At 41.8% G+C, this 22541-nt stretch overlaps 1 protein-coding gene across 2 annotated transcripts in view; it reads right to left on the bottom strand.

Moving 5' to 3' along the window:
* zmp:0000001082 (integrin alpha-D) overlaps positions 1–22541 on the bottom strand; it is a 145358-nt gene that overhangs the window by 16200 nt on the left and 106617 nt on the right. For both annotated transcript variants that reach the window (XM_061223240.1, XM_061223232.1), the window contains 8 exons: positions 21446–21612; positions 18729–18851; positions 17941–18011; positions 13850–13991; positions 11790–11885; positions 9597–9676; positions 7356–7427; positions 5988–6066 (listed from right to left, as the gene is read on the bottom strand). In XM_061223240.1, the coding sequence (XP_061079224.1) occupies positions 5988–6066; positions 7356–7427; positions 9597–9676; positions 11790–11885; positions 13850–13991; positions 17941–18011; positions 18729–18851; positions 21446–21612 (830 nt within the window). The remainder of the gene's footprint in view (positions 1–5987; positions 6067–7355; positions 7428–9596; positions 9677–11789; positions 11886–13849; positions 13992–17940; positions 18012–18728; positions 18852–21445; positions 21613–22541) is intronic.

Raw genomic sequence — 22541 nt, 5'->3', positions numbered from 1 at the left:
CCGTTCGTGGGAGTGTGAGTGTGTGAATTAAGGATGTATGAGAAGCATCAGTTGTACATGGTTGGCGGAGCTGAAACCGCTGCCTTGCAGGCTTCACCGTGGGAAAGAAAGTGCCAAATGTGAAACCATTTTTACCTGTTGCATAGTGCATGTTACTTGAGAGTTTACAACAGCTGGCCTATATTGCCAGGCTTTAGTCTTCCCCAGCTCTGACAATTCACTGCTTACACTACGGAAATAAAATGGACCAATCAGATAATCATAAGTGCATTCAAAAGTTAAATCTTTTTATGAAAATGGAAGTCTTGTAAGCTCATTGGGAGGGGTGGGGGGGAGTGCAGTGTTTTGTTATTTAAATATCTTGGTACATACTGGTGTTCACAATGATGTCTATATTAACAGATGCTCCATGACCTATATCATTTTTTATATTTAACAAGAAATAAAGATCCCCCACCATATTTAAAAATGCATGGCATCTAATTCTACATCAGTTTCACCTTTCTTCTCTGTATACCTAACTAAAGTTGTTTACTTTTCTCGGTTGTTTCCCGAATTATCCCTTTGGCGGTTGCTTAAGGGATAGCTTCCATGTGCGACGTTACGAGGCCCATTGACGGCTCTAAGATCGAATATTCACTCCATGCAGCGACTGCTTGACTGCGTCATGAGAGAAAGTAGTGTTCTTTATGAATAAAACACTGCAGGAATGCTTAAAAATATAGCATTTATCACGGCTGGTGGGAACTTATTAATATAATTTAAAATGTACAAACTAAATTATGCAACTAATATATAATTTTATATATTTTTTATATAAGGCTATGGTTTGTGATCAGATTGTGGTATCACACCTTGTCCTGCCACCTAGCAATATGCCTTCTTTGGCATGTCTTGTTTTATTTGCATTATTTTAATATCTTTGTCATGGTGCCTTAAATGACTTTGCAATCAGGGTTGATTTCCCAGAAGCAACATCACATTACTGGTGTAATTCACTATTTTCTCTGATTATTCAATAAAAGCAAAACGCACCAACATGAAAACAACATAAGTTATGGCGAAAAAAAAGAGAAAGAAGCGGTCCCACAGTTTCACAGTGAACAAAATGGAGATATTGTTAGAGGACATGGCACTGAATTCCAATTTTAGGACTACAACAAAACAAAGAAAGAACTATGGTTAAACATCACTCTGGCCCACAGAGAGAGTGGGAAATCGTCAGTTTCTAAATGTAATTTAAAAGGCAATTAGGCAACGTGTTTAATAAAGTACAACATGCATCAATGTACAATTTTATTCTTTGCATAAAAACAGTCACATTAATGTGGTATTTTAGTAATATTATTAGCCAATTACAACTGTAGAATTATTAGTGTACATGTTGCTTAACAGATTGAGATGTAACTAAGAGTAACAGCTGATTTCAGAGGCTTGTGGTCGTAACAGTGGTGGCCACTAGAGGAGTGAGCTGACAACATTGCTAAGGTATAGTTAAGAGCGGTCCAGACCAACCTTACAAAAGTACCACTTAGCCAAGAACGTTTCAGGAAACATGCTGAAACGTTGCTGTGGTAAGTCATGTTACAGCATCCATCCATCCATCCATCCATTATCTTAACCCGCTTATCTTGAACAGGGTCGCAGGGGGGCTGGAGCCTATCCCAGCATACATTGGGCGAAAGGCAGGAATACTCCCTGGACAGGTTGCCAGTCCATCGCAGGGCCATGTTACAGCAGTGCTCCCAAAATAAGTAAGATAATATATTTCATGTGAAATGACTGTGTTCTGAATAACTGCACTGATAAAAGATGTTATATGACACATGGACATGGAAATGCAATTTTGAGCATTTCAGAATGAATATTAGACGGTAGCTTAGCATGCCTCACAGTGAGTGCATTGGTGTAGCATTGACATTGGCATGTTTTCTTTCGACCAATGACCAGTGGATGACCCTGATGCATATACATTTTGCTGATCCGATTGCAGGTAATATTTCATGTTGTTAAGAATGTTGTAATACATTTTACCATGGTTTTGATTTCATAGTTTTCTTCCGAGAATTGTATCCAAGAATAGCATGTTGCCTAGGGTTAGCTAACATGAACTAGCCACACCACATGGTTTGTGTTCAGTGATTGACACCACATGGCGTTAGACACAAATGTTATATTAATGCTATTTAGATAATATGATTTTTATGTTATGATATAAAAGATGCATAATGCAAGTCCATTAGTAAAAGTAATAATAATACAGTATGGTATAATATAGTATAAACAGTATATAAGCATGATAGAAATACAATATTGTTTTATGTTTTATATTACATTGTCCCCTCTGAGGAATCGCCACCTTAACGTAGTGGAGGGGTTTGTGTGTCCCGGTGATCCCGGGAGCTAGGTTGTCGGGGGCACTGTTAGCCCCCAGTAGGGTCTCCCAAAGCAAATTGGTCCCGGGGGAGGGGCTAGACTAAGAGCGATTCAAAGACTCCATGATACGGCCACACAATGACCCAGTTACCTCGCCCGGAAAAGGGAAACCGGGGCCCCCTGCTGGAGCCAGACCCGGGAGGGGAGCTTGCCGGCGAGCGTCTGGTGGCCAGGCCTTATCCCATGGGGCCCGGCCAGGCACAGCCCAAACTGGTCACGTGGGGTCGCCGCCCTGTGGGCTCACCACCTGCAGGGGTCGGCATCGGAGTCGGGTGCTTTGCCCAACGGGCAGTATGCAAAGGCGGGGATTCAGGCATGCTGATCCTCGGCGTCGCAGACTGGTTCTGGGGACGTGGAACGTCACCTCTCTGGTGGGGAAGGAACTGGAGCTAGTGCGGGAGGCGGAGTGGTACCAACTAGATCTAGTTGGGCTCACCTCCACGCACAGTACTGGTTCCGGAACCAAACTCCTGGAGAGGGGCTGGACTCTGTTCTTTTCTGGAGTTGCTCAAGATGAGAGGCGCCGGGCGGGTGTCGGGATACTCACAAGCCACCGGCTGAGCGCCCCTGTGTTGGAGATCCACCCAGGGAACAAGAGGGTCACCTCTCTGCGACTGTGTCGCTGGGGGGAAAGCTCTGACTGTCATTTGTGCTTATGCACCAAACTTATGCACAATACTTGGTACCAGAGCACCTTAGGCCGAAGATCGATGATCGACTTTGTGGTCGTATCATCAGACCTGCGGCTGTATGTCTTGGACACTCGGGTGAAGAGAGGAGCAGAGCTGTCAACTGATCACCACCTGGTGGTGAGTTGGATCAAGTAGCCAGGGAGGCTGCCGGACAGACCCGGTAAACCCAAGCGTGTAGTGAGGGTGAACTGGGAACGTCTGGCGGAGGCCCCTGTTCGCAAGGTCTTCAACTCCCACCTCCGGAGGAACTTCTCACGCATCCCGGGGGAAGCTGGGGACATGGAGTCCGAGTGGGCCATGTTCAAAGCCTCCATTGCAGAGGCTGCAAGCAGGAGCTGTGGCCAGAAGGTCATCGGTGCCTGTCGGGGCGGCAACCCAAGAACCCGCTGGTGGACACCAGCGGTGAGGGAGGCCGTCAAGCTGAAGAAGGAGGCCTTTCGGGCTTGGCTGGCCCGGGGGTCCCCTGAAGCAGCAGACATGTACCGGGTGGCCAGAAGGGCTGCGGCTTCAGCAGTCGCTGAAGCAAAAACCCGGGTATGGGAGGAGTTCGGGGACTTTCAGTTGGCCTCGTGGAAGTTCTGGCAAACCATCCGACGACTCAGAAAGGGCTTGTCTCAGGCTGTATTCAGCAGGGGAGGAGAACTGCTGACCCGGACTGGGGATATTGTCAGGCGGTGGAAAGAACACTTTGAGGAGCTCCTGAACCCGAACAACACGTCCTCTGTGGAAGAGGCAGAGCCAGAAGACTTGGAGGAATCTGCACCTATATCCCTGGCAGAAGTTGCTGAGGTAGTCAAAAAGCTCCTCAGTGGCAAGTCGCTGGGTGTAGATGAGATTCGCCCTGAGATGCTGAAGGCTCTGGAAATTGTTGGGCTGTCTTGGCTGACACGCCTCTTCAGTGTCACGTGGAGGTCGGGGACATTACCTGCAGAGTGGCAGACCGGGGTGGTGGTCCCCATTTTCAAGAAGGGGGACCGGAGGGTGTGTTCCAATTATCGGGGTATCACACTCCTCAGCCTCCCTGGGAAAGCTTACTCTAGGGTGCTGGAAAGGAGGCTCCGACCGACGGTCGAACCTCGGATTCAGGAGGAGCAATGTGGCTTCCGCATTGGGAACGAGTCTTTGCCCCGAGTGAAGGAGTTCAAGTATCTCGGGGTCTTGTTCACGAGTGAGGGTAGAAGGGAGCGTGAGATCGACAGGCGGATCGGTGCAGCGTCAGCAGTAATGCGGGAGTTGCACCGGACCGTCGTGGTGAAGATGGAGCTGAGCCGGAAGGCGAAGCTCTCGATTTACTGGTCGATCTACGTCCCAACCCTCACCTATGGTCATGAGCTTTGGGTAGTGACCGAAAGAACGAGATTGCATATACAAGCGGCCGAAATGAGCTTCCTCCGTAGGGTGGCCGGGCTCAGCCTTAGAGATAGGGTGAGGAGCTCGGACACCATTTCTGTGGCACAGCCTGTGGTTCTGTGAGAAGGGTTTTCAGCTTAGCCAATGCAACCGCCAGCAAAGAAATTGAAAGCAACTTTTCAAATAATTTTAGGAAATTACCAACGAGAACACCAACTATGACAAGATTAACCAGATAAAGATTTATTAGAAATGTATATTATAACCTGTAAACTATAGTAGTTCTGCTTCAGCTGAAAGTCTTGGTTTCTATGTGCTGCAAATTGCAATGTAGTACAGGGTAGTACTGTTTAAACGACACCACTTCCAGTTAACGCCATGCAATAATTGTTTGTTCTGCCATCTTGTTACAGCTCTCTATATGTTCGTACATACATACATGCATATGTAAGCCAGGAAGTCAAGGTAAGTCAGTCATAATTCTTGTCCAGTGAATGGTGATGGAATGACACAATATAGTTCCTTTCAACTGAGATTAAATGCATGTATTAAAATTTTATTGCGAATTTGACTTTGTTTGATTATATTTGCAATAATTGTTAGGGCTGTCAATAAATTTCACACTATGGTTTTCAGAAATTAGATTACTTAATAATAGAAAAACTGTAAATGTATTTAAATAAAAGTATATAGTTTTCCCATACGTTTGAACAATGTTTTTTTAAATTATATTCAAGGGTGCCAATAATTCTGGAGCTGACTGTATATAGTATATAAAACCTATGTATAAATACAAAAAGTAAAGGTGAAATATATTAGTGTGGCTTTCTGCAAACCGCATGTAAAGTAGGTGCAGATATTTGCTCCTATCGTGCGTTACACCACCTGATTTCACTAATTATTCTAACTGTTTGGTTCAGATAATAACATAATTAGTGAAATCAGGTGGTGTAGTGCACAGTTGAAGCAAATGCCTGCAGATACTGCAGCCCACAGGACATGAAGTTGAGTAACGCTGATGTAAAGGGCGGCCTGTAGCGTAGTGGTCAAGGTAAATGACTGGGACAGGCAAGGCTGGTGGCAAGGTTGGTTCGAATCCCAGTGTAGCCACAATAAGATCCGCACAGCCGTTGGGCCCTTGAGCAAGGCCCTTAACCCTGCAATGCTCCAGGGGAGGATTGTCTCCTGCTTAGTCTAATCAACTGTACGTTGCTCTGCATAAGAGCGTCTGCCAAATGCCAATAATGTAATAATAGACGAGCAAGCTGGCTAGCTTACATTAGTGCAGTCGGGATGCGTTCTAGCATTACTGCTGTAAGAGGGGATACATTATTGCTAGTTGCTAATGTTAGCAATAGCATTGCTTAGCAACCAATAAACTACTGTTCAGCGGAAGAATATTTACCATAAAACATAGTTCCATTAAAAATGCATTTGTTTTAAGTTTGTATTGCCTTTCTTCCATGAAATTTTGAGAGTACCTCTCGTGCTTGGGTGAAGTTGACTTACCTGAAAGAAATGCTTCACTGTTTTGGGCTCTTTGTCCTCCAGTGTGAAATTTAAGTAAGTGACAGAGTCTTCATCATGGCTTTGGGAAGAAGAATGCAGAATCAACACAGATGACACCAACAGTGAACAGTACACATGAGAAGTATATGGGTTACCTGTCAAAATACATTTTGATGGATGATTGATGATGTCATTTCTGAGTTATGACTCATCTAAAGTGCTGTACAATTGATGCTTCTTATGCACCCATTCATGCACACACACCAATGGCGAATGGCCCCCAACCAGCATTTGGGGGTTAGGTGTCTTGCTCAGGGATCCTTTGACACACCCAGGGAGGGATCGAACCGGCAACCCTCCAACTGCTAGACGACTGTCCTATAGGCATTATTTTCATATATCATCAAGCTATTTCATGTTAAATTATGTTACATATAAACGCAAGTTACTTTTGTGAAGGCTGCTAGATGGAGATATTTAAATGGTCACCAAAAGCATGACAATTCAACACTCAGATTAAACAGAATTGTTGTTTTGCTGTTTTTTGCTGTCAGTTTTGTTTCAGATTGTTTGTTTTTATTATTGTTGTCTTCCTGAACCACTCTGGCCATTCTCCTTTTTCTCTGTAAATTCTAGAATTCCAGGAGATCAGCAGTATCTGAGATACTGAAACCACCCTGTCTGGCACCAACAATAATTCCACAATCAATTAGATCACATTTCTTCACCATTGTGTCAATGCAGCATGATTGGCTGATAAGGTATTTGCATTAACAAGCACCTGCACAGGTCTACGTAATAAAGTAGTCACTGAGTACAGGTATACCTTTTAGCGTTTTAGGGACATTTTTCCATTTAGTGAATGGAATGTTCACTTTAATGAAATTTTACATGGAGAAAAATGTTTATTATTGTGGCTATAGCAGGGGATTGAACCAATGACCCTGTGGGTCCCAGCCATGCACCTTAACCACTAACCTACAGACCACCCTATTTAAATGGTTTCACTTTAACATCTACAGTAGCTTAATTTGCATTAGCACATTTACCAGTTTAAACTCAAATGGAGGGCGAAGCTCCGCAATTTACTCAATTTAACAGTTACTCCAGCCAAAAAGCGAAAGTCACCTCAATATGAAAATGGAGATTACATTTAAGCATGGAAGAGAGGTAGACTTCATATAGGCCTAAAGATTATTGTTATTCTTTTTTGTTCTTTATTGTTATCAACTGCCCGGAATGTATCTTTATTAAATCAATGATAAATGCTGTTCGGTTTACAAAATTTCAGTTTACAAACAGTTTCTCGGAATGTAACCCTTTCGTAAATCGAGGTATACCTGTATATTGAAAGTGCATGTGACTTACCCTTTTACAGCAAGATCAACAGCAAACTGCACTGGGAGAGAGATTCTTCTGCTAGCGGACTTCCCATTGTCACTAAAGAGCAAAGAAACATATTTCATTATGGATGGTGGTTTGTCTTTAGGCATTTTTTCCATCGTGAAAAAACTGGTTTAAGCAGGTGGTTTTAATGTTATGGCTGATCTGAGCATATGCTCCAGAACCTGTAGAATTTTTCATATTTCACATCATCTAATCCTAAATCAGTTTTACCCTTCTTCCCTCCATTGGAATTACATGGTACTGCATGTGGTGAAATTTATGACGGAATAGATCCCATGCATTTTTTAATATGGCGGGTCTTTATTTTTTTTAAATATGAAAAATTCTATAGCCGTGATAGACGGCTATAGAATCTTGGGGTGACTCTTGATAACTGCCTCACCCTGGCTGCACAAGTATCCTCCACTGCCAGAACCTGCAGGTTCTTCCTCTACAATATACGCCATATCCGTCATCTCCTAACGGAGAAAGCCACCCAGCTCCTAGTCCAGGCGCTCGTCATTTCCCGCCTGGATTACTGCAACTCCCTCCTAGCCGGTCTCCCAGCTTGTGCCATCAAGCCCCTCCAGCTGGTCCAGAATGCTGCAGCCCGGGTGTCTCGGTGGCGCAGCCTGTAGAGCACTGACCGCATGCTCATTGTGAGCCGCGACGTCGGCGGTTCGAATCCGACCGTCCGACATTTGTCGCATGTCTTCCCCTCTCTCTCGCTCCCATTCTTCCTGTCTCTCTATACTATATACTGTCCAATAAAGCTGAAAAAGGCCTAAAAAATATCTTCAGAATGCTGCAGCCCGCCTGATCACCAGTCAGCCCAGGTCGGCTCATGTCACCCCTCTCCTCATTGGCCTCCACTGGCTTCCTATTGCCGCGTGCATCCGATTCAAGGCCCTAGTGTTGGCATTTTAGGCTGCTAAGGGGACTGCCCCACCTTACATACAATCCTTAATCACTCCCTACTCCCCAGCTAGACCACTCTGGTCTGCCAGCTCTGGTCGCCTTATGGTTCCCTCTCTACGAGTACCTGGCGGTCGAGCTGCACGTTCACGCCTGTTTTCCGTTCTGGTTCCTCAGTGGTGGAATGACTTGCCTACCACTGTCAGGACAGCAGAATCCCTCCCCCTATTTCGACGCAAACTAAAAACACACCTTTTCAAACTGTACCTTAGTCCTCCCTCCTGATTTCCCCCGCCCCCTTTCTGATATCCCTATCCCTCTTGTCTAACCCCAATTTTTTAAATTGCACTTATGATGACTATATGTTTAGAACAACACTTCATGTGTATTTTACTAGTTATGGATGTGATGCTTTAACTTGTGGAAGAACCTATGCACTTGTAAGTCGCTTTGGATTAAAAGCGTCTGCCAAATGACAAAAATGTAAAATGTCAATAGACATGATCATGAACACCAGTATATACCAAGATATTTAAATAACATGTTTATACCATTTAAAGCATTTTCATCGTGAAAAAACTGGTTTAAGCAGGTGGTTTTAATGTTATGGCTGATCGGTGTATGTTTTTGGCTTGTTGTACTTCCATTAACAGAACTTCAATATCCGCTGCAGAGAAGCTTTTTCCTTTATTCAACTATCTCTTTAAAAAGCCAAAATGGTTGTTTTAGGGGCGTCGATTTATGCTAATTATAAATTTTGTGCACGTGCCTTTGATTTACGATTACTTGGTATTTATCAACATACACGTTACTGTCACCTTCCTGTCAGCTTTGACCAGTATGACCCTTCTCCTCTGACTTCTCTCATTAACAAGGCTTTTCTGCCCGCAGAACTGCTGCTCACTGGATGTTTTGGGATTTTTGCACCATTCTGAGTAGACTCTAGAGACTGTTGTGTGTGAAAATCCCAGGAGATCAGCAGTTTCTGAGATACTCGAACCATTCCACGGTGGAAAAACTCAAATTGTGAACATTACCTGAAGCTCCTAACCCGTATCTGCATGATTTTATGCATTGCACTGCTGCCACATTGGCACATTAGATGAATAAGTGGGTGTACAGGTCTTCCTAATAAAGTGCTCAGTGAGGGTATTTTGGAATAGAATACATATGTAAGAATTTAGGAATATCTTTGAAACTTAAGAACTCTACCATTTCAGTGTTTCATGGTTTGCATTTAGTTTCATTTATGGTTGCAATTGTTTGAAATTATGTAATGCATGATATGCTGTCTTTAAAAAACTGCACCTGTCGGCTATGACAGTCATCTCCATTGAGTCCCTCCAGTCATATTGATTAGATATGAGGAATGAACTGTAAAAAAATGCCTGTAATTGAGAAAACAAAATAATTAAAACAATTTGTCATAATTATCAATGTCAATATGATACAGTACCATTTATGTTTTGTTTCTTCTTCTAAGACTGCTCAATTGCAGCATGAAAAGAAAAGTATTTGCTTACTTCCAATAAAATCTAATTTTCCTCATCTGTTCTCACTCATTTTTAAAATGAAAGCCTGAAGTCTGACTTTCACAAAAAAATACCCCGATCACTGTAATAGAAATCAGCTTGCTCTATTCAAATTCTTTCAACAAAAACACAATGTTCAACACAAATATCTGCAGGTAATAGGAAATACCCCACACACAGTGCCTTCCATAATTGCTGGCACCATTGGTAAAGTTGAGGAAAAAAGGCGGTAAAGACTTGATCTTGCACTCAAGATAGGAGAGAAATCTAACTTTAAACTGAGGTTAAATTGTTTTAAATATCCTTCAAGAGATATATGTCAACAATATATTGGCATTTATATTTAACTTCTTTAAGTTCATCTGAGTCTTTAGTGGTCCTGGGTTCCTGCTTCACTGGGGTATAAGTATTTTTTTGTGGGATTGTATGAGGTGCCAGGGACAACTGCTGAGCAGATAGCCAAACTAGCTATTGATATGCTCTTGAGATTGAATATTCCAATTTCAGGCTTACGAGGTCAGATGTATGATGGCGCTGCTAATATGGCAGGGAAGTGCGCAGGGGTGCAGGCAATGTTGAAGGGAGCCATTGGCTCTGCATGTGCATTGTGGCACACATTGAGTAAATCTTATAACACAATGTGCTTGCAGTGCCTTTCCCCTAGTATGTGACACATTGCAGTGGGTCCATGAACTTGGAACTCTTAGCAACCAATCAGGGAAATTCAAGGGGGTATTGGCTGGACAGGCAATATCAGAGGGGCATACCAAAACCTCAACTGTGTGTACAAGCTGTTGATACAGTTCTTAGTCAGTATGAGGCTGTGCTGTCCAGTTTGGACGAAATGGCCTCACTTGGTTCCAACTCTGGCACAAGGGCTAATGGTCTCCTAGATCGCTTCCAGAAGGGCAAAACTGTTAGCATCAGAGGTGTTGGGAGAGCTTGAGTGCCTAAACAAGTCATTGCAAAAGCAGTCCCAAACAATTGGAGGAATGCAGGCTGCTGTTGAGTATGTCAGCTCAGCTCTTCAAAAAAAGAGGAATGAGGAAAAGTTTGAAGAAGTGTTTGAGAAGGCAGACTCCCTGGATATTGAGCCGATTCAAGTCCCTCACCAAAGAAATCCCCCCCAAAAGATTCACTCGTAGGGCTAGTCAGCACAACAACACCAGAGGAATACTATAGGATAGAATTTTTCAAGGTGCTGAACAGTTTGGATGTTCAATTCAAAGAACGGTTTAACCAACCAGATTTGCAGATCTTGAAAAAAGTTGATAATGTTCTCCTTACTGGGCAAATGAAGGATGTCATTGGACACTATCCAGAGATAAACATAGATAGTTTGAAGGTTCAGCTGCCAATATTTCTCTCAAAGAATAACTTCCTATCAAGTAGTGAGGCTGCAGATATCCTAAGAGTAATGCCTAGTGAGGTAAGAGATGATTCAATGAGATTGAGAATCTTGACCCTTGATCAAGTAGATCTTAAAGATATGTGCCAACAGTTTGTATCTGTGAATGACCAACGTAGGCATCCGTTTGGATTGTTTAAATAGACACCAAGGACCTTCATGAGAAAACACTGAAAACAAGGAATACTACATAGAAAAGGAAATGATGTAATATACTGAAACTGGTTCCGATTCAGACAATTTTAATGGATTTAACCAGGAGCAGGTTTTTTTTCTTTTTGACGTCTAGCTTAAACTGCCATCATATTATCATTCTGCAAAGAGGCAAAAATGCTGTGAACTTTGAAGGGAATGGAAGATGACATTCTTACAATATACGCCCAAGACGCACATATATTAATTAAGACACTTAGTCCAGCTCTGTTGAACATTGGGCCTTACTTTACCCTTGAACTATCAATTGTGAGACTAGCAAAAGTGCATCAGACCACACTCTAAAAAGATTTTGCCTTAAGACTATGAAAATAGAGCCCAAAGGCCTACTGTATGTAAATGACTTACATATGTTTTGCTGGGGTACACAGGACGGCTCACAGTGCAGAATGTTTGCAGAATGTCATCCCGGCCAGAACAACTGATGATTGTCCTCCTGGAGGGCTGTCACATGGGAGTAATACAGTAATATAAATCTGTTTTCTTTTTTAGATGCTTTTGTGTTTTCTCCCAAATTTGGAATGCACAATAATATTTATCAGCACTCAATGCTGCAACCTCTGCTCTCAATTTGGGACACATGGGTGCCCAATTGACCAGAAGGAGTTGCTTTTGCTCAGTGAGACGCTATCATCCAACTAACAACCTAACTTCCCTGGGCAACACAAGAGCCAACTGTGTATCACTCTGTGGGGCTGCCAGAGTTACAACTGGAGGCCACTCATGCACTGTAACTGTGCCTTGAGCTACCGAGCAGCCCTATAGTACAGTAAATAAAAATAAAACATTTGCATCATTTACAAATTAAATGTATCTGTTTAGCAAATGATCAATATCAAAATGATGTCTAATAATTAAGGTGATGCCACTGACTGGATACCAAATGTAAAATATCTTGTTAGAAACTAAACACAGTCCCCACAGTTTCAGGATAAAAAGTGTTTCAGTTAAATAATTTGGGTATGGTAGATTATTGTGTTCTTTATGTCTACCTGTAAAATATAAAAATAGAAAATAATTATTTGATTGCACATACATGAGGACCAATATGTCAGTTATCTTCATGGTGTTAGCATATGACACATATAAATCGCAATGTTAGACCAAAGTGTTTTTGTTTGCCATTGATTGCTAGCCAGTTAATGTTAATGCAAAAAGCAGCATGACTTAACACATAACTGTTATAGGTCATCCTAAACTCAAACTATTAGTACTGCAGAGATCCAAAGACCAGGGTGGACTTTCTCTCCCTGACTTCAAAGCCTACTACCAATCTTTTCAGCTGCGTCTTGTCATGGCTTGGCTCAACAGTCCCATGGAGAGTCTTAGAGAAGGATCTCATACACCCTAGGAGGTTAGAAAATGTTTTTTTCTCCGGGATGAAAGAGAAACACTGTATGTTACACTACGGACCTATTGTTGCCAACACCATCAGAAACTTTAGAATTGCAGAGAAAAATTTGGTGGGGAACCTAAAATGACATTATGAAGCCCCCTTATGGCATAACGCAAATATAGTAATTGCAAATAAACCGCTGGAATTCAAACCATGGGCCTCAAAAGATATTAATAAGATTGGTGACTACAATGACAAAGGTATGCTTGGCTTCCAGGAATTGTGCCGCATTTTTGGTCTACCAAGCTCACCCTTTTTTTTTCTACTTTTTTTACTTACAAGTAAGATCAGCACTTAAAGCATGTATTTTGCACCCCTTAATAGCCAGGATAAAGTCTCTCCCCATCAAGGGGTTTGTGTCAGCAGTGTATAGCAAACCCTCCAAACAACAGAATGACCTACTGATCCTCAGAGCATGGAAAAAAGACTTTAATCTAGGAGAGGGGGTCGGGGATCTAGGTGTATGAAAACTGTACCTTTGTAGCTGTTTATTTTATTCACAAAAAATATATAGTTATAGTACCTTTTTATTTTGTTCTATATTTCTACCTGTAAAATATAAAACTATAAAATAATTATTTTGATTGTTTAGCCACACGGTTTTAAATGTGGGCTCAAAGGCACAGTGTGTTTGGGTGGGGTAGTTCTCATGGTGCTATATCAATGTACATGTAGTGCAGTGTTATAAATTAATATGATTTAAACATTTCATATACTACTGTACAAACTAACTTGTTTCATGGCAACATTTTGAATTTCATAATGATAATAATTTACACACATAATTTGCACACACACACACACACACACACACTCTCTCACACACACACACCTTGCTCATGTTTTTGTTGTTCCCATTTTTAATAAAATTTGGAAAAAAATAAAACACTGAAACACTTTGAGCTGCTTGTGTATTAGTAATGTGTCGTATTCATTCATATTCATGTGTCCATCATTTTTTCAGGGACAATGTGATTGCACAAAACATCAGTTAATTCCTTCTATGGATTACCTCTCGAACTTTCATCTTGGAAAAGGATAGCCCAGGAGGATACTGGAAGGTGATGCTGGTATTATAGGAGTCATCCCCATGATTGTACAACTTCCCTGTCACATTAAAATAGTCTTGGTCAACCACTAGCAGAGTTGAGGTCCTAGAGAAAGAGAGAATATAGTGGTTGACTTACAGAACAAACCTTGATTTTTCAAAAAAGTGCTTTTTAACAATATAATAAATGGCCAATTTAGAGCATGGTGTAAATTAAGTTATGTTATGTTGCAGACGTGTGTCTATTTATATAAGATCAAAACAAAAGAAAAAGCGTAATTAACCTAAGTATACGGATGCATGCTGTGCGTGCTGCCAGAGTCAATGGCTGTGAGTACGATCTCAAAGAGGTTCTTTGCTGCAAAAAAGTGCTCTCATATCATTTTTATTTATTTCTTGCAACAGAGGTGCTGTAAGGTCCAGTCTCTAAGCACAAAGTACAGCTTGAAACCGGTGACCCGGAAAGTAGTGAAACTGGGATCCTCATAGCTTAGAAGTTCTGTGCTGGCTAGTGAGTTATTTTAAAACAAATTGTGTGCTCGCTCGTAAGTCATTCTACAAGCAATGTTAGAACCAATGAGTAGCTAAGCAGTGAAACCAAGTGCCTACTGAGCAAGCTTTTGTAGAATATTCTACCACCCTGATTTTGGTATTGCTATGTTATGCAATTTCTGTCATAGATACCCTTAAAACATGATTTAAAAAAAAAATGCAATAAATAATAAATGAAAGCATAGCAATATACACTTTAATGCAGGATTAATCAATTAATCGTATACAGGCACGTATTGGGGGAAAGCTTTGTCGAAGGAGTGATACAAGATATGTGGCTCCAAATAACACACATTGGACATGTTGGAAATGAGTACATTTCCTCTAATTTTAATATATAAAATTGACAATACACTTTACAGTGCACTGCTCTAAGAATATGAATTTTCTGAGAGGTTTGAATCTTAAACAATCTGCCCAGTGATGAGCACAAGTTGTTTGACAAAGAGTAGACAATGTACATGGCTGTAGCATGTTTTCAGATATCTGTGCTGATACCTTGATGGAGAGCAGGCTGTTAAAAATATCACACTACATTCAGTGAAATATCATAGCATACATTACATTACATTATTGGCATTTGGCAGACGCTCTTATCCAGAGCGACGTACAGTTGATTAGACTAAGCAGGAGACAATCCTCCCCTGGAGCAATGCAGGGTTAAGGGCCTTGCTCAAGGGCCCAACGGCTGTGCGGATCTTATTGTGGCTACACTGGGATTAGACCACCGACCTTGCGTGTCCCAGTCATTTACCTGAACCACTACGCTACAGGCCGCCCCAACATTGGACACTACGCTGGTACAAGAATCCCACAGTGTATTGTACTAGGTCATGCCCAACTAACCAGGAGGGTATTCAAACCAAAGTGGCGAAAGAGTTGAACAATTTCATTGTGAGTATTACCTTTAACTACGCTTAGCGGAACATAGTTTAAATATAAAATATAAAAAAAATAAAAAAATTCTGTTTTCTTTACACAAAGTCACATCACCAGAGAGGAGGCAAACGTTTTACCAAAGCAGTTTGTTAAACGGGTAATTTCAAATATTTTCCCAGATTACACATGCTTAGGTTATGAAGACCCAATACAATTGCACACAAACCATAATACTGTTGATAATCCAACTAAAATATATTTTAAATCTGAGTACGGCCGGTCAGATGCGAGCCCTTCTGATGCGAACATGATGCAATGTTAGCAGCTAAACTAACATCCATCCATCCATCCATTATCTGAACCCGCTTATCCTGATCAGGGTCGCAGGGGGGCTGGAGCCTATCCCAGCATACATTGGGCGAAAGGCAGGAATACACCCTGGACAGGTCGCCAGTCTATCTCAGGGCACACACACCATTCACTCACACACTCATACACTCATACCTACGGGCAATTTAGACTCTCCAATCAGCCTAACGTGCATGTCTTTGGACTGTGGGAGGAAACCGGAGTACCCGGAGGAAACCCACGCAGACACGGGGAGAACATGCAAACTCCGCACAGAGAGGCCCCGGCCGACGGGGATTCGAACCCAGGACCTCCTTGCTGTGAGGCGGCAGTGCTACCCACTGCACCATCCGTGCCGCCTAAACTAACATTAAGCAGCTAAAATAGATTAAGTAACCTGTTGTGTTAACCAGCTAGGTAGTCATAGCTAACATTACATTTGATAACTATAAATTATCGAGTACTTCAACGTTAACTAATGACTACCACTTGTCACTTGTTACTAGCTGCTGAAAAGCACTACTACGCATGCCTGCGCACTTCCCGTGCAGACAAAAAAAGTCTTCCTATCCTGTAAAATCTTTGCATCAATGAGCTGCCTTCATCAACCTGCACTGAGCTTAAAGTTGCATTCTCTGACAATGTAATACATCTGAAAATCCACTTTTTACTTGCATACTAAAGCCACCTTATATATGCCACATTATATTATACATACATAGTATGGAGTGTTTGATTACAGACACAACCACAGTCCCCCTCATTTTAGGGGACCAAAAATAATTGACTGTCTTTGACTGTCATTGGCACAACTCTGGGCTGGATGATGACAACAGCCAATAACAGCCCCCGAAGTCAATCAAAGCCTAGAATCAAGACTGTAGTGTGAATTGGAATGGAAAACATTGAAAGGAAAACTCAATAAAACACACACTGTAGCCTAATAGAGACGAGTTTTGTTGTAGGCTACTGAAAATGCACTTAAGATGTTTGCATAAGTCAGGTGGAACATTACAGTACAGCCCTCAGATGACCTGGATATTATTTGTGGCATGTTGTGTCTGGCATTGCCAAAAGCATGGATGTCTGGGACATACAGTAAATGATGACCCAAGACATTAGGAGGTGTGATGCTGAACTGCATGCCAATTAATTAACCAAATACTGGCAAAACAGCTGCTTCAGCCTGGTAAGCAAAGGGAATGGATTTTATTGGATGAATAAATAATGTCCAAAGTTTTGTTCAGCGAATATTGCTCTTATTTGGACATTACATTGCACTGTTTTTCAAATATGGTCTGTGCATTCACTGTGCATTAAGGTTTTTTTTCTTCCATTTGGATATGATTAAAAAAGGGGATTCATTCAATCTTTTTTTTAAATTACAGTGATCAGGTTTCTATAATTTTACATATTTAAACCCTGGTGATTTCACCTTTTACACAATAACTGATCATAAAGAAAAGTCAAATTAAGAAAAATAAACCTTTTGAAAATCAGAAACAAATATAATTCATACCGTTTTAAAGGACTCGCACACAAACTAGCAGAACTGTCTCTCTACAATATACGCCGTATCCTAACGGAGAAAGCCACCCAGCTCCTAGTCCAGGCGCTCGTCATTTCCCGCCTGGATTACTGCAACTCCCTCCTTGCCGGTCTCCCAGCCTGTGCCATCAAGCCCCTCCAGCTGGTCCAGAATGCTGCAGCCCACCTGATCACCAGTCAGCCCAGGTCGGCTCATGTCACCCCGCTCCTCATTGGCCTCCACTGGCTTCCTATTGCCGCATGCATCCGATTCAAGGCCCTAGTGTTGGCATTTCAGGCTGCTAAGGGGACTGCCCCACCTTACATACAATCCTTAATCACTCCCTACTCCCCAGCTAGACCACTCCGGTCTGCCAGCTCTGGTCGCCTTATGGTTCCCTCTCTACTAGCACCTGGCGGTCCAGCTGCACGTTCACGCCTGTTTTCCGTTCTGGTTCCTCAGTGGTGGAATGACTTGCCTACCACTGTCAGGACAGCAGAGTCCCTCCCCCTATTTTGATGCAGACTAAAAACACACCTTTTCAAACTGTACCTTAGTCCTACCTCCTGATTTCCCCTGCCCCCTTTCTGATATCCCGATCCCTCTTGTCTAACCCCCAAAAAAAATGTTAAATGTAACTGTGAAACTAGCAAAAGTGCATCTGACCATAATCTAAATGGACTTGCATGCTGTGCTTTATACTTTGTAGCTATGAAGATAGAGCTCATATCGTTGTGAAGATACATACGTGAAATTAACATCCAGCTCCAGCTGAGAGACACATTCCTCATTCCTTTTACAGTTCCTTTGGAATGGAACCTGATGTGTAGAGAAGAATACATTAATAACAAAATTGACATTCTCAGCAACACCTTCTACTTCAATTAGTGATTTGTCTCCAGTGAATTTGTTAATACTGTAAGTTATACAATTTTGATTCCACACCAGCTATCACAACAGTGATGACATACTGAACACTATGAAAGTTGTCCTCCTGGCAAAGCTCTTTTTCCAATAGGTACCCCTCTCCGGCCATCGCCCATGATGCCATTTTCTGGGCAGCTAGAACCATACTTATTACCCAGCCTAGTACCCGGCATGTGAGCTTGTCTCCTATCAGGGCTGCCACTTCCATGCTGCACTGCATTCGAGCCTGATAGCACACCTCTCTATGAGTGTGAGCATTCTCACAGAGCAGTGCCTTTTCCAACAGTCAGTTACTTTGGAACACATTTTTCAGCCACATTACCTGATTCACTTTAAACAATTGAAAGTGTTGCTCTTACTAGGGCTGGGAGGGGCTCCCCTTTGGTGGCCAGACCAAACCTTATTGTATATGGCCTTCATATAACTTAGGACAGGAACCAGGCTTCCCTGGAGGAAGGCATTTCATTATCAGCTCTCATTGTGAGTGGATAAAAAATAAAAATTGCTTCCACAGAACAAACACGCAGTCTCCCCATGCTTTTCCACTTTTATACCACGGAAAGTTCAGAGAAAAAGGAACATCTCATAAAATGCGGGGGAAAGATTTACCTCCATCAGAGTTACAGTTTTGCTGTCAATATTAAGAATAGTACTGTAAATGTGCTGAGGGCTGTCAGATTGGGAAAAGTTTAGTTTAATGGTCATGGGTGACACAGTGTCTTTCACACAGTCCTGCAAAAAAAGAGATTGAGCATTATTTTCCATTTTCTTTTATTTAGCATTTTGGTTCATATACATGTTACCAAACTTCATATGAGTATGATAGATCACTATTGCTAAGGTATAGCAGGTTCAAACCTTAAACCTTTTTGGGTGACAATGACCAGGGCCCTGTTTCATGCATTTAGCGGAGTTAACCTGATTAGTCTGTTGACACTTTGGTATAAAGCCGAGGCAAATGGTCTTAAAGGGACAGTTCACCCAAAATTGAAATTAAAGTATGTTTCTGGTAGGCTATGCCATACTATGGAATGATAATTCCTCTGGAGAAATTTTGAGTAAACAATGGATATTCTATCTATGATTTTTCCGAGCGCGTATTTTTGGAATTAAAAATGACTGGATTTGGCTCGTGGCACCCTTGCCGTGATAAGGATACTGACTTTACCCTGATGCATATGGTCTGTGGATTTCCAAAACACATACAGGGTGAAGGTGCAGTGGGTAGCACTGCCGCCTCACAGCAAGGAGGTCCTGGGTTCGAATCCCGGTCGGCCAGGGCCTCTTTGTGTGGAGTTTGCATGTTCTCCCCATGTTTGCGTGGGTTTCCTCCCACAGTCCAAAGACATGCAGGTTAGACTGATTGGAGAGTCTAAATTGCCCATGGGTATGAGTGTGTGAGTGAATGGTGTGTATGCCCTGCGATGGACTGGCGACCAGTCCAGCATGTATTTCTGCCTTTCGCCCAATGTATGCTGGGATAGGCTCAAGCCCCTGCGACCCTATTCAGGATAAGCAGGATAAGATAATGGATGCATGGATATAGGGTGAATCCCCCCCCCCCCCACCCCACCAAAGAGTGTGAGTTTCAATGCTTTCAAACAGTATATCCTGTGACCATCTAGATTCAAAATGCCACCATGAAAAAAGGGAATGAGTGCAAATAAACCCACTCAGCCAGAATACGGGCCAGTGTGACTTATGGCGTTAAGCAACGTACATGAAACAGGTGTCAACAGTGATGGGAAACTTTTGGCAGCATACCCTCAGGGGTTGGGTGTATTGTTAATACTTTATTTAATTCTCAATATATTGGACAAAATGTTTTAAAAGCATTAAAAGCATAATAGGTACGATTTTAACATCGTTACAAGACCATTGTAAATCCCTTCCTATCATTGAAAAAGGCTCACTGACATGTCAACTCACACTCTGCCTGTGTTTATGGTCCTTAAATTTGGGTTTCAAAATGTACAGTTGAAGGCCATCACTGTACCAAAACATTGTACAGCTGTACAATAATTCAAGCTCATCGTTTGAAAATTGGTTCAAATTGGCACAGCCAATTCTGGAGGCTTATTCTGATTTTTTGCGTAGAGCTGCCCAAATTGCACTCCAGACAAGCAATAACTGAAAGTAGCAACAAGCAAATAAGCATTTTGCCCCAGGGGGCAAGCTAACTCATAGCTAATTTGCTTGTTTCTACCAATAACAAACTGGTATCATTGTATAACTAGATATGTAGTATTCGCTTGGATAATAAGCAATAGTATACAGAGTTTCAGTGACCGCTTGTCTGGAGTGCAATTTGGGCAGCTACATGTTCATTTTATCTCCTTACATGTTCAATCATGTGTGTTTCGCTAAACCTTTATTTGTCTAAACTATAAGTTACAGTTGCATCGTTTGTGGTAGACTATCATATCTTAGTTATATAGCCAGCTAGTTACATAGCCAAATAAGTGGCTTGCTCATTTCACTGGTTAGCTAAACTTCAAAAAGACAAAAAATATAAACAGTGGTGTGGAGCACACTAAAGTCAACATTTCATAAAGTCACCTTTTTACTAGAACACTACGAAAAGACAACAGGCTCTGTCCCGTTTGTCACTGTCAGCTTTCCAAAACAGTGTAAGAGAACATGGAACTGTATAATAACACACATTGCAATTCCTCTCTTGACCATTAGGAATCTGAAATTTCCCACTGTTCCTTTAAGTGTAAATTGTAAAATGCAATAAGAATGAACTTGGATCTGACTCAAGTTTGCTGTCTTGTGTCCGGTCATTTTCCATCAGTGAGAGCTGAACTTCAGCACTTATACATACAGTGAAGTCAGTAAGTATTTTCACTGTGACACAATTTTAAAGGGCTGTACTTTCTACATGGTTCACTCTACATGGATTTACATACCCTCAAAAAATGCACACTGTCAGTTTTAATATCAGTGCATTTAGATCCATACAACTTCAATCATGTCTCAATTACAGCCCTTTAATCGCCTCACTGTTCCAATTCTCCAATGTACGTGCTAACCTATCTTTAATGCTCTGTGGTCTGGACTATGGAAAAAGACACTAGCTGGCAATAAGTGCATTTGAGGAGTTCATATTCTTCAGCTCCTCCAAGAATGGGATGAGTGCGGCACCATTTAATTTTTAGAAAAACTATTATAATTCTCAAACAACCTAATTGCCATAACTGAAGAAATAATAAACCATACAGTATTTAATTGCACAATTAGTATTTTATGCCAAAGTTTCTGCTTGTTGCTGCTGCTGCCTTTCTATGTATTATTATATTCATAGCTTCCTCTTTCCATCTTACTGGCATGTAGATTGAGTAGTTACGGCAGGTCTCCCCTAGCTTCAGGTCCAGGGTAGAGTGAATTTTCCTGCTCCCTTTGTCGCTTGCCTCGAGAAAGGCTCGACTCTTCTGTCTCACACTGTCCAGATTAAGCTGGTAGGACACAGTCAGCCCTATATCTATTGGCCCTGGAAGACAAAGAGACAACACAGAAAACCTTCAATTTGACACTAACCACTAAGTTTAGGTCTTTTAGTTATTGTTTCTCGGGTGATTATTCTAAGCAATATCTAATTTTTCATTAACATTTTTAAAGGAGTAACATGGTGGTTGAATGTGACTTTTTTCATATTCAGTCATTAAAATTTATTTTATAAAATTATTTTATTTCAGATTTTTCTATTTTTCTCCCAATTTAGTAGCCAATTGTACCCTCCTTTAATTCAATTCAAGTTAGTGTTAGATTCACCATCCACACCCCTGGCGGGCCGAGGAAGAGCGACACGCCTTCTTCAAGACGTCTCATGTCCGTGGTTCCAAGGTGTCCGAGGCGCTTATTGTACAGCGATCAGCTAACCCTGACCCTCCCTCTGGAGCAGCGAGCCAATTAATGCAGCTCCACATGAGCCGGCCAAACTTGGCTTTTTCGAAGGACCGGGAATCGAACCCAGTGTGCAACTGCAGCGAACTGCCTGCTGCATCTTAGCCTGTTGCGCTACCGTGGCCCTCATTAAAATTTATTTTAAGACTTGCTTTTCTAAGGCTCAATTTCCCGCTCTCAAAGTTCACCCAAACTGTCTGGGCATGAGAACAGTCAATTAGCTATGATTGACAGACCGCGCCCCCACTTTCCACACCTTGTTGTTTTTTTTCATCTTGGGAAACTGAATTTTCACAAGCTAGCTAACTTAGTATACACACATACAAATGAAAAAACTTTATATCAACTATCGATAGCTAAGGTAAGGATGCTGACTTATCCAATAATCATTTTTGCTAGCTAGCTAGCCAAGTTAAGCTAAAAGCACAACTTGTCCTTATGAAAGTAAACTAGCTAGCTAATGTTATCGATAACGACACCTTATAAAAGCAAAGTAACTCGCTAGCTAAATGAATA

This window comes from Conger conger, chromosome 2, assembly GCF_963514075.1.
Source record: "Conger conger chromosome 2, fConCon1.1, whole genome shotgun sequence".
NCBI classification, from domain to species: Eukaryota; Metazoa; Chordata; class Actinopteri; order Anguilliformes; family Congridae; genus Conger; species Conger conger.
This window is presented reverse-complemented; position numbering and strand designations above follow the sequence as displayed.